General features: G+C 33.7%; 2 protein-coding genes across 2 annotated transcripts in view; one reads left to right on the top strand and one right to left on the bottom strand.

Annotated features, from left to right (window-relative positions):
- LOC119828383 (adenylosuccinate synthetase) overlaps positions 1–5,293 on the bottom strand; it is a 25,180-nt gene extending 19,887 nt beyond the window's left edge. The window contains exons 1-2 of the mRNA XM_038350506.1: positions 5,032–5,293; positions 2,343–2,445 (exon numbers count right to left, since the gene is read on the bottom strand). Coding sequence (XP_038206434.1) covers positions 2,343–2,445; positions 5,032–5,208 — 280 coding nt within the window. The 5' untranslated portion in view covers positions 5,209–5,293. The remainder of the gene's footprint in view (positions 1–2,342; positions 2,446–5,031) is intronic.
- Positions 5,294–6,931: 1,638 nt separating this feature from the next.
- Positions 6,932–12,583, top strand: part of LOC119828788 (post-GPI attachment to proteins factor 6) — a 9,143-nt gene continuing 3,491 nt past the window's right edge. The window contains exons 1-3 of the mRNA XM_038351043.1: positions 6,932–7,390; positions 8,445–8,693; positions 11,271–12,413. Of these exons, the coding sequence (XP_038206971.1) occupies positions 7,105–7,390; positions 8,445–8,693; positions 11,271–12,413 (1,678 nt within the window). The 5' untranslated portion in view covers positions 6,932–7,104. The remainder of the gene's footprint in view (positions 7,391–8,444; positions 8,694–11,270; positions 12,414–12,583) is intronic.

The following is a 12,583-nucleotide window of genomic DNA, read 5'->3' as shown; positions in this document are numbered from 1 at the left end:
TAATAAATGTTATTTGCAGTTAACAATTTTCTTTTTTCTTTATTACAATATTTATGGCAAGACTAGGTATATAATAGCAAAAAGTTGATGAGATGTAATTTATTCTAATAGTAATTGCACAATACATTATCGCAACATTAAACGTTTGCACACGATAATGCGACCAATTTGCCAATGATAGGTACGAAAATTGTTTGCACCACATTTGGCGTGAGTAATTTCCGAGGATAACTAGTTTTATTTGCATGACATTTTCTAGGAGAACATTTTATTTAAATGCAGGTTTAATGTTTTATACTTTTTAAATGTTTTTCATATGAGTTAATACATAAACTTCGATAAACTTTTCTTAATTCAGTTGAAACTACATATTTTTGTTCTGCCTCTAAGAATTTCTACTGTCTAACTGTCAGGGTTCATTACATGGTCGCTAACGAATAATAACCAGAACCCGTGGCCCCTCTACTAAAGCGGCTGGATGGAACACATTAGGGTTTTAGTCGGTAGGAATCCGACATAACCCACGGCTCCTTCTCCGGGGGCCGTGGCCAGATTTCCCCATAAAAAATAATAATGAGATACAGCTTAGTAGCAAACAGACGGACAGATACACGATTTACCCGTTGGGTACGTAATTTTATATATTTAGCTTGTGCAACATAATTATTGTAACCTTACGAAGGTCACAACTACTTAGATAACGTAACGTGAGCTATGATCATTATCGAAGCATCGTTAATCTATGTTTAAACGATTGATTGATTGTAAACTCGATTAAGATGACTACGTCAGCACATCTGTTCACATTCAGTCTAAAAAGAATTTTGTTTCTTATAATCTACGGTAATTTAAGGGGGCATCGGTGGACGGGGGGAGTACCCGGCAAATAACACATAATGATTTTTTTCTCGCTAAACTAAGAAAAAACAGCATATTTTACTATCGAGAAAGGTTAGCTATATTATAATTTCACGCTTTGGCCCATAGAATCGATGAAATTAAATTACGAGGAAAACGTACGTTAATATTATTTATTCCTTTATTTACCAATCTCAAAATTATAATAAACGTTTATGATATTTACTTTGCCACCCAAAAGACCGTTCTGGTGCTCCAAGCGTAGCAAGTCGAGGGGGCTACTGAAAACCGGCGCCTCTCCACTAATACGGAGAGGCAAATGCTGAGTCAAATGCTAGTCCACCTTATCACAAATACTATCCAAATATTAGAATATATCCAATGTAATTTTTATTTTTATTTTTTATTGTTCTCAAAATGTATTAGTTGTAACCTTTTTTTTGTTGTATTTGTGATTAAATGTATTTTCTTTCTTTCTTTCTTTCTTTCAATTCCTCGCGTACTAAACATAGATGACACACAATGGTGAGTTACTAAATATGGGTCTAAATTTCAACAAAAAAACTAAGAACCATTAACAATTTCATTTTTACAGTCATATTAAAATGGCTGCTAGTCTGAGAACACACAGAGAGATATATGCATACGTGGTTAGACTTTGGCCAAGTAATCCAGCTTATCACCGATGCGTCATAGTTCAGTTTCCCGCCAATAATTATTGACGACGAGTTTTCATACTCGATTTTACGAAACGTTAAAGTTTTCAGCGATAGAATACACATGAGAAGTGCAAACCAATGATTGTATTTCCACTACAATAAGAATCATAATATAAGATTTCTCAAATACGGTAAGTTATTATTAACAAATAGCCCAAAACAATGCAGACGACGCAATTTTCTGGCGACGCTTCAAGGCGACATCAGTGACGCGTAACATTAGCGATTTCAGCCGTAACCAAACGACAAATCCAAAGATATATACGTGTCTAATTTCCAGACAAATATCTTATCACTCTGTGAAATTGTTCTTTTATGAACCATTCCTAATTAATCACCTTGCAGCTGCATTTCGCGATTTGGTCTATAGAAACATATCATTAAAATAATTAACATTGGATCTATAAATATCGAACATAGTTTAATATATAGTTATTGAATTTTTTATTAAATTGGGCATTTGCATTTTGCGTTTCCGTGACCTTCGACTGCAGCTACCATACTTAATTATTTCTTATCGTAGAAAAAAGTTAAGTATGGTAAAGTACTACCTTATATTTAATATGTACCCATTTGTCCCATAAGGAAATTTAAAAATATTTTAAAAATATCCTTTAATACTGACTCGAGCTAATCATGAAGTCTTTAAAATCTAGTTTGCAAATAAACTGCATATATTCTTTCGTTAAATAATTTATATGCAACTAATAAACCGAAACAAAATCAGTTCAACGATGAGACGCGAACAAACATACAAGGTCTTACCGATGAGCGAAATGCATTCTTGGTTGATGATGCCACTGGGCAGCAGGTGGAAATCGAACTCCTTGCCGTTCACCACCACTGTGTGACCCGCGTTGTTACCACCCTGGAAAACAAACACATAGTAGTGTAACGGTATCTACACTAATATAAAAAAAAATCGATGACATTTAAGTCGGAGGACCGTTTCCTTCTCACCCTTCCCAATCCATTCCTTCTTTCCAGTCGTCAATCCTTTCCTTATCCCCTTTCCCTTAAAAGCGTGCATCGTTCCTGGACGGTGAAGATCGCTTAACATAAGGTGAACCACCAGCTCAGTTGCCCGCTTATGGCATAAAAAAAAGTAACAAAGCACCGATAAAAATCGAGCATGAGGTGATTCGAACTTGCGCTTTTCCGAAAATGGCAAACCGAAATTGTAGACGAAATTAGATTGCTGAATTTTTATTTAGCATTTTAATGCTATAAAAAAAAAAAACAAAAAATAAAATGCTTCACTAAAAAATTTTTAAATATTCCCAAGTTCCTAAGTGATATATATTATGCCTATAAAATCCTGTTTTAACTCAAATGCATTAAGTTAAAACAGGATTTGCGACTAATAAAAATACATTAAATGCTTTATAAAAGTATGTCTGGATATTATTAGTTACATGATATCTTCTTGTCTGTGCCCTATAAATACAAAGGTCAATGGCCATTTATCACTAGAAAAGCTCTCCTGGTATAGAGAAATTTTAGGAAGAACTATTAACAATTTAAATAATGAGGCTATTATTACATACAGACAGATTTAAATTGGTGACAATACAATACTTTTATGAGCTTTTCTTATTATCCTGATTAGGTTTGTTGAGAATATATCATTTCCTTACATGGATGTAGTTTGTGTAAAAACTAATTGAATCAATCAAAACATATCCTATCATTGAGGTGTGTGTTTTGGCTCTTTTTAAATATTTTAGATATATATATATATATTGTAGTTTGATTAAGGGTATAGAAATATTCATAATAAAAATAACAAAACTAATAGGGTAATAGGTTGTGGCAGTAACACAATTGGGCATTGCATATTACACCAGTATGTTAGGATTGTTTAATAAGCATTATCGCTTGTTATAGTAAATTAGACAATTGAAAATATCTTGCAAAATTGCAGTTTCTATTTTTAATAGTATTACATAAACACTTCATTAAAAACATGATTGGAACCTTGCTTGTGAGATTTCTCTTTTTATTCAGCAATCAATACTATTGTCATTTGTAGAGGACAAATTTAGCAACAGTGAACTTACACAATGTCTATTTGAACTCAATGGCCCAATTAACATAGGGCTGATTTATCAATCCCTGATTTGAATTTATTCATTGGATTATGATTTAAACATTTCATAAATGTGCCCTAATTGATTGGTTTTTAACACCAAAATTTTTAAAAATTGCTTTTAAGTCTCAATTATAAAATCTATTTTTTGTTAATACACATGATTCTTTTTGTATCAGCTACAACAGTGCCAATTCAATAGAATAATTTGTAATCATAAAGAATTGCTCCAAATGTTTTTTAACATTGTATAACATTTCATCACAACAATACACTTCAAATTGATAAAACAGATGTATTTCAATAATCAGCTTTATATTCTTATCTGCTTCCTGATTTTGCAGAACATAGTTCTTGTAACAAGGGCATATGCAAGATTACGTAAGTTTTACAAATCCATATTTATCATGTTCAAGTTATTTTATACGAAAGTACATTGAAACAAACCCACGGGAGTAGCCAGACTTGAGTTTTGTACAGAGTGATTTTAAATACCCAGCATGTCTCTTATTAATTTATTTATATGCCTTAGAGAATAATGCTGAAAGAAACAACATACAAGTAATACTAAGTTTGCTGGCCAGTTTAATGCCACTTTGATTAATTTATTCTGCATCTAACTAGTTCACACTAAAATAAGTACAAGAGTTATGAGTAATAACTGGCTATTACAATGCAGTATTTATTATAATCAAAATGTGAATCAAATAAGAATAGGTTTTAAAAGTATTGTGGTTTTATTTCTACAGATATAATCTTATATAATTATTCTAATATTCAATCTTTTTAAAGCTATTTTTCGTCAGTAACCATGACAATAAACTGCTCGGACCTTGGCAGTAATCCACAATTAACGTCCATACAATTCTCAGTGACTATTTACATTTCTAAACGTTTTGCTACGCTCGACATCAATCACGGTCACATGATTAAAAAAAATAAATGCAAGTGTTGGCGGGAAATGTGTATGATTTTATTGCGTTACGTAATTTAACAACAAGACACGAGGAATGATATAAGCAATTGAGATTAACGTTACTTGGCAGTCGATTTTAGTATATAGGTACATACACGAAAATCCTATGTTTTCAAACAATTTGGACAACTGCCAAACAAAAGCTTTTTGTTGAAAAACACATGTTAGATACAAAAATAAAAGCAAATATTTCGAAGCAGAAAATAAACATTTTGCGTAATTATTTCTAAAAGTAATTTGTTTGGCTCTAACCTATAAATATTCGATGTAAACATTGCATTTCAAATATTTAGGGTAACGTTATAAGTGTTCACACAAAAAATCTTGAATTTACCCTTAGCACTAAATATTAAAAAAATATGAAATAACTTAAAATAATGAATATATACCTGGCAACGACACACGATGTCCGAGTTCAGAGCCAATAAATCCACAACTTTGCCTTTTCCCTCGTCGCCCCATTGCGCACCCAAAACAACTGTTACTTTATTAGATTCCATCTTATTTGGTGTATAAACACAGTCACCGTTTACTTCAGAATGCTTCGAATTTGTAATCGAAGCCATTTTCTGCGAAGTGTGAACTCCGTAAATTTATGCAAAAAAGCACGACATGCGCGCGCAAGATCCAAAGAGCAAAAAGATTTCTTTGCTAACAGTGATACCGTTTTAAAAATATCATCGACTGTCGACTACTATTTATAATTAAACGATTCGCGGTACATAAAAGTTTGAAATTGGTTTTATTTGTTCTTAAATTGTAAGGTTTTATATAAATTCTCTAGTCTATTCATTGTATATGTTAAAATTTAAAAATAGTTCACTATATAAACTTTAAACTTTTACTTATTAAACACAAAGCATTAATATTGAAACATTACAACTGAAGCCTATAATACTAGCTGGTCACCTCGACTTCGTATGTGGTACATATATAGCCTATGTCACTGAGTAAAGATGCAGCTTTCCAATTGTGTAAGGGATTTTTGCAATCGGTCTAGCAGTTTTTGTGTGAAAACTTTACAAACATACCAACAAGTGCTTCTTTTACCTAATACTAGCTGCGCCCCACGGTATCACCTGCGTAAGTCCGTAGCCGGCTGTCAAAGTACAAAATTTCATTGCAATTCGTTCAGTAGTTTTTGTGTGAAAGAGTAACAAACACACACACACATCCTTACCAATTTTCGCATTCATAATATTAGTACTAGGAGTAGGATAGGATAAGATAGGATAGGAAATAGGATTAGTGTAGATAAATCTCATACGTCATATTGTATCTCATACTTATCTTTTGCAAGCAGAAATTGGAAGAGAATATTTCTGATTTCTTTAATATTAAAATAAAGAAATGTCGGAATACTATTTATTTAAATATTGTATTTATTTGTAGAGCTTATATCGAAAAATTTGTGGAAATATACGACAACAACCATTTATTTTTAACTCTTACCGCCTTCTAGTCAAAGGTAAAAATATAGTTAGGGGCTTTTCCCTCGTAGTTCACGTTCCAGGATTTCTGATACAATGGAATAAGGGACTTCTCTTCTTATCTCTGTACTAAATGTCATCCACATCGGTTGAATAATTTAGGTGTGAAATAGAGATATAAAGACAGACAGAGTTATTTTTGCATTATAATATTAAGTATTTTTTTATGCTTAAATGGCAAGAGTCAAGAGTCGGCCCAACAAACGATCGTCGATGTTTACCGCTATGATCGGAAACCCATCTTTACAATCGACAACGTTGGTCCATCAAATGTAATAATTATTATATTATATAACGCCATTTGGACATTTCTTTTGATAGGTTTTCAGTTAATGTAAAGAAAATAATTTAGAAAATCAAACACTCATATTCGATACTCTTGCGTCAAATATATAAATAAATATATGTACTTAATACAAACAACAAAGCGGTATTGTTATAACCATTTAATGAAACCAAAACTCTGGTCTGGCAACTGGCAACATTCTAGGCGTTTGCAGTGTTTCTTTAATGGGACATCTTTTATAGCGCATTTTCTGTCAAAGAGTGTATTAATATACTGTACACCGGAGCTCAGATAATATAATATTAACTGTAGCATATTACTTAATCCGCGCTATAAACTAGACTATAAAATCGGTGGAATCCTTTTCGTGAATCGGCGGAGGCTAAAGAAAAAGAAGTTTCGTCTGCCATCTGTTTCTTAAATGTTATATAGCAACTAGTGTTTAATCTGTGAATGTCACGTTAAAAATCTAAATTCTACTGGCTACTGCTGTCAAGTGTCAGCTGTGTAATGTGTTCACTGCTGTCAAAGGGATCCTTAGAAGTAGACGTTTTAAAATAAATAAAAGACATTTGTGCATTTATAAATATTAATAATTATAATTACAAAAAACTGTTTTATTTATTGTTTTAAAATATATCTTAGTTCAATGTATATTATTCTATAAAGTAAATTGGTGCTGTGAAATGGAACTTTATTTTTTGATTTTACTTTTGTGTTTTGTGACCGGCAATAATGATAAACAAAAAGAAACAGAAGACGAAATAAAGCGGAGGAGGATAATAGAACAATTGACCAAGACGCGAACTGTAATTTTGGACGACTACCAATTCGTTACAAGACAAATCGCTACAGACGTATTTATGTACCGCAGTTATCGAACTGTTTCAGTGATTTTTTTTCGTATTATGAGTGATGTGTCCGTGGCGCGGTTTACTATACAATCTGAAGAGCTTCATCTAAACAATATTGGTACGTGTTATTTATTACAAATTCTACGGTAAAATTTATAATAACAGTTAATCAGGGATACTGTAAACAGCACTGACTTAAAACAAATACCAATTAACTTTTAATTATGTAAATTACTCTTCTCTTCCAAGTGCCAATATTTTTTATTTATTAAATATTTATTTTAAACACTTAATTGTGCTGTCAACGTAGCAGAAATACATACAATATTACTTATGCTAAAATATACAGCACAGAAGGCGGCCTTATCATTTACAAGTGATCTCTTCCAGGCAACCCACAGAATAACAAAAATACTAAAAAGGATTTTTTATGTATTAAAAAATTTATTCCATCAAAATGTATTTTCTAAATGATGTTGTAATTACCCTGAAGAACTGTATTAAAATGTTATTGGTCTTGCTCTGCTCTGTTCACAGTTACCTTGATTGATCTATTACATTTTTGGAAAATGAAAATATGTGTTCTTCTGTTGAGCTAGAATTGAACACTTTATGATGGACATGGACTTTTCTTATTTCTAAAGCTTGTTTGATTGAATAGACAGCTATTTCTTTGGATGTTTGTTGCTCTTTTAAGCAAAATCAGCTGATCGGAGTTATAACTTTGCTACATGGATAGATTATAGTCTGGTCTGGCACATTTTATGCAGGTACTATGGGAGTGAAGCTATGAATTCTCTCCAAAAGATTTCAAATGTTGTGAAATTTTAAACTTATCTAACTACTATATAATATCTTTATAATAATTCCATAATCATCCTCCAATAAGCAATTGATTAAAATTAATGAAACAAAGTAAATATAATACAGGTATTAAAATAAATTATATGATATGTGTATAATTTATTTTAAGGTCTGTGGTCATGTATGGTTTTTGTCACTCAGTGCCGATGCAGCTTTCAAATGGTGAAAGAATTTTTGAAATCAGTCCAGTAGTTTAAAACACAAATGTTTCTTTTATACGATTTATAACTTCTACATCAATATAGATTGATCATTCATAATTTCATGGGACCAGGAAGTATTTTATATGTAATTGAATTGATTTATAGGTTCATGCAGTCCACAGGAAGTAGTGATCAACTTGAAACCTGGTTCATATCCTGCCGTCAATCCGGACGGCTATGATTTTCCGAAAAACTTCATAGATCCAGATGCAAGGGAAGATATGCATACAATAGAACTGTTGTCCAATGGCAAGAATATGAGCTACATAATAAATAATCCAAAACCAGATATTTGGTACGCTTTGGTCTATATAAAATGGCAGGATCCAAGTACTCAGAAGGTCGAGCAAGAAGGTATGGTTTCTATAAACTTTGAATTTAAATACTATAAAATTTAAAAATACATTCAGAAAAACCTCAATTATAAAATACTAGCTGCACCCGGCAAACGCTGTTCTGCCTTACTCTTATCGTTTAGGGGTATGAAAAATAGATGTTGGCCGATTCTCATAGATACCGGATAAGCACAAAAAATTTCATCAAAATCGGTCAAGCCGTTTCGGAGGAGTATGGCAACGAAAACTGTGACACGAGAATTTTATATATTAGATATGCAAGATGTATCTCTTTTAAACTCGGAAAAAATCCTGTAAAATAAGAATTATTGCATTGGTTTTTCTGCAATTTTAAATGACTGTGTTGTTATCTTATCTTAATGTAAATTATTGGATACACCGGCAAAAATTGATTAAGATAAGCATAAGATACATAAAGATTTTTTTATGTCCTTAACCTGCATCATAGTGTACACTGATTCTATATAATATAATAAGACTTGTAAATTGGCCACATATTATATATAATATTCTCATATCACAATATTCATTCACATATTCCACTGAAACAGCAAGACCGATTCTTATGAAATTTTGTGTGCATAACGGGAAGGTCTGAGAATCGGCCATCACCTAATTGTCACACCCCTAAACGATAAGGGTATGGCAGAACGGCGTTTGTCAGCTAGCATATTAATAAAATTATATTGTGATTGTGCCAGTTGCATTGGGTAGCTGAGTTATGAGTGGCGATAAGCACTCTGCGGGCCCCTTATCTTTTTAATAAAGAACGATAAATTATCCACACATTTTTATGATACATAAGTTTTATGTATTTTAAACTAATTTGCCCCTGCGGCTTCGCTCGCGCGCCTTCACGTATTCACTTAAAAGTGGTATATGTATATATAGAGCCCTTATTCACTTGCATTTATCTATTGGTGTTTTTTATTCCTTGTGTTCCTTATTACACCAGCTATATGCCAGTGAAAGTCCCGTCAAAATCAGTCGAGACGTTCTAGAGGTTAGCCACAACAGAGAAAAATTGTAAAAAAAAAATGTTTTTTGGTACATACAGCACGTACAAATACGGTTTTCCTTTTCTAGAATTTAGTGAAAAGAAGGTTTTTTAATATTATAAACATGTATATATAATTTGCAATTATTAATTTATAACATAATACACAGCAGCTAATATGTTACCTCTAACTGGTTCAATCACGAACTTCATTATTGATTAAATAATATGACATGATGCAGTATTCTACTAAGCATTTGACCCAATTCCGGGCCCCTCGTGTCTTATGTACACCCCGTTTCCGTCCACAACACTCCTCTCTTATCAGATTTATCCGTCAGTAAATTTAACTGTGTGTGTAGTCGACAACAATTTCGACACGAATGTCGACAGCCCGCACCTAGGAACGCACCACAGAAGATCTAATCAATGAATTTCATTTCTTTATCCGATCTTTATAGTTCGCATTTTATTAGCAAAGGCGGAAGACTGCTCTGATTGTTCATGGCCGATGGTAGCGCTTGCCTTAATGCAAAACCCTTTGGCAACTGTGACCAAATAATTCCTTTAACCCATATGGCCCCAAGCAACAAGTGCGCATTAAATCAGTATGCACCGTGCTCTATATTGTCCCCGTTGCGCATATTGGCTTGATTGTAATCACTTCCGTTACGGTTGCACGGTTCAATTCACGTAGGTGTCCCGCCCACAGCCGCGTTGATTCCGTCATTTGACAAATAAACGCGAATTCAATTGAGAATCAGATGTCTGGGGTAATTCATGATTAATTACATCAATTGGGGGTATCTTTGGAGTTATTAATACTCCTTAGTGGCTTCGGCTGCTAAAGTGATGATGAATTAGTCTATTGCTTGTTCCTACGTATTTTAAGTTGACCTCTTTATTTCAGGCCTGTTTGTTAACAAATGAAGCTTAACAAGTTTTTTGCTGTTCACCCCGAATCCATTAATATTGCTATGAGATATGAAGTTAATTTAAGAGCCTTTTTTGAAGAATTAGTAAGACTTCGGAAGAAAATTGTTACAATGCTTATACTGTACCCTACTTGTTAGGTACTAGGTGCCACTTGAAACTAGTTTATAGCAATTTAGATTAACACGGATTCCGTTCATACTGGCTGAGACCTCTTTACCGCAGTACGAACAAAGTTTGTGTCTCTTTCTAAATAATATTCTCGAATAAATAAGCTTTTCCAATCTATCGATCGATCGAGGGGGTCTTATGTATTATTTTAAATGCTTCAAAAGCGACTTATATTTCTCAAAACCATTTTAATTAAACAAATACACACACATCCTTACAAACTTTCGCATTTATAATACTAGCTGCGCCCCGCGGTTTCACCCGCGTAAGTCCGTATTCTGTTGGAATATCGGGATAAAAAGTTGCCTATATGTTATTCCAGTTGTCCTGCTATCTACGTACCAAATTTCATTGCAATCGGTTCAGTAGTTCTTGCGTGAAAGAGTAACAAACACACACACACACACATCCTTACAAACTTTTGCATTTATAATATTTAGTAGGATTAATATCTTGTTATTTTTATTATTACAGGTCTCGTTGCAGATTGTCATACAATACTGTACACAGATCTTCAAGTCAAAAAGGAAGAGAATATCAAAATCATTGACTGCTATAATCCCCTGACCATAGACTACGATAACATACCGGCACTATATAAATGTATGGCCACGGATGATGCAGACCCAATAAGTTTAAATATAACTATCGTAAATACTCATGTTAATAATTCACAGATAACATTCCAAGTGCAACCGTTGTCTATACCTTCGAAGGATAATTTTATTTTATACTGTGTTTTTGATCCAAGACTGAGTAATATACAAACCATCACTTTCAATACTTCGCCCAGCTCCTGGCATTATGTTAAAGTCGATTATGCGTTCGGTAACACGTCGAACATAGCGAATTGTGAATCGTACTATCTTAGAGATTTCGAAGAACAAATCAATCAAACAATTGTGGACCTTATGCGCGATGACAAAGGGAGGTTTTTCACGTACGACTATGGATTGCCAACCACAGATCTACAAGACGCAACTAGTTTAGTGAACATTACATCACAAGAAATAAAGTCGTTGAGATTCAAAGTTAACGATTTTATCGATATCGGCGGTAATTTAGTAATCGAAGCTAGTCTATTAATGAGTTTAAAATATTACGTAGGATATAAAAGAGAACGTGTGAAGGACACTCTTCTCGCCTTTACTGAGGAGAATCAGTTTTTCAAGACAGTCATTTGTATGGACATTGGTCATCCAAGTGTACCATTGGAGTCCGGAGAGTGCAAATTCAACGATAAAGTGAAACCCGCGCTATTTGTACTGAACAGTACCGATTCAGACTCGATATATGAGAAAGTTCTGATCCCGTATCCGGACAGTGGGACGTGGTACTTGACGTTCCGATTGTTTTGCGACAAGGTGGTCTGTCCATGTAGGACTTCGGACAATGGGACGAAGTATTACGTGCACACATCCGAGAGCGTGGACGTGGAGTCTAGTACGTTCTCGAATGCGACGAGGGAGGGGGAGTCGGAGTGCAACGCTACGGTGGTGCTCTCGATATCCTCGACTTCTTGCTTGAATAACAGATGCAGTAACCATGGGACATGTGGCTTGAACACGTACGGTGGACTCGTGATGTCCTTCTGTTCCTGCTCGGCTGGTTATGGAAGTAAGTGGTGTTTTTATACTTGGCTTATTCATCTATGCATTGTGAATGAAATGGTTTTTGTCGGGTGCTTCATATAATCCAATTACTTTACTACTTTCTTTTTTTATGTTATAGGGGTCAACTTAGCAGGTGGTTCGCCTGATGGTTAGTGATCACCACCGTCCATGAAC

This window comes from Zerene cesonia, chromosome 8 (assembly GCF_012273895.1).
Source record: "Zerene cesonia ecotype Mississippi chromosome 8, Zerene_cesonia_1.1, whole genome shotgun sequence".
NCBI lineage: Eukaryota > Metazoa > Arthropoda > Insecta > Lepidoptera > Pieridae > Zerene > Zerene cesonia.
The sequence above is the reverse complement of the archived record's forward strand: the minus strand, read 5'-3'. Positions and strand labels throughout refer to the sequence as shown.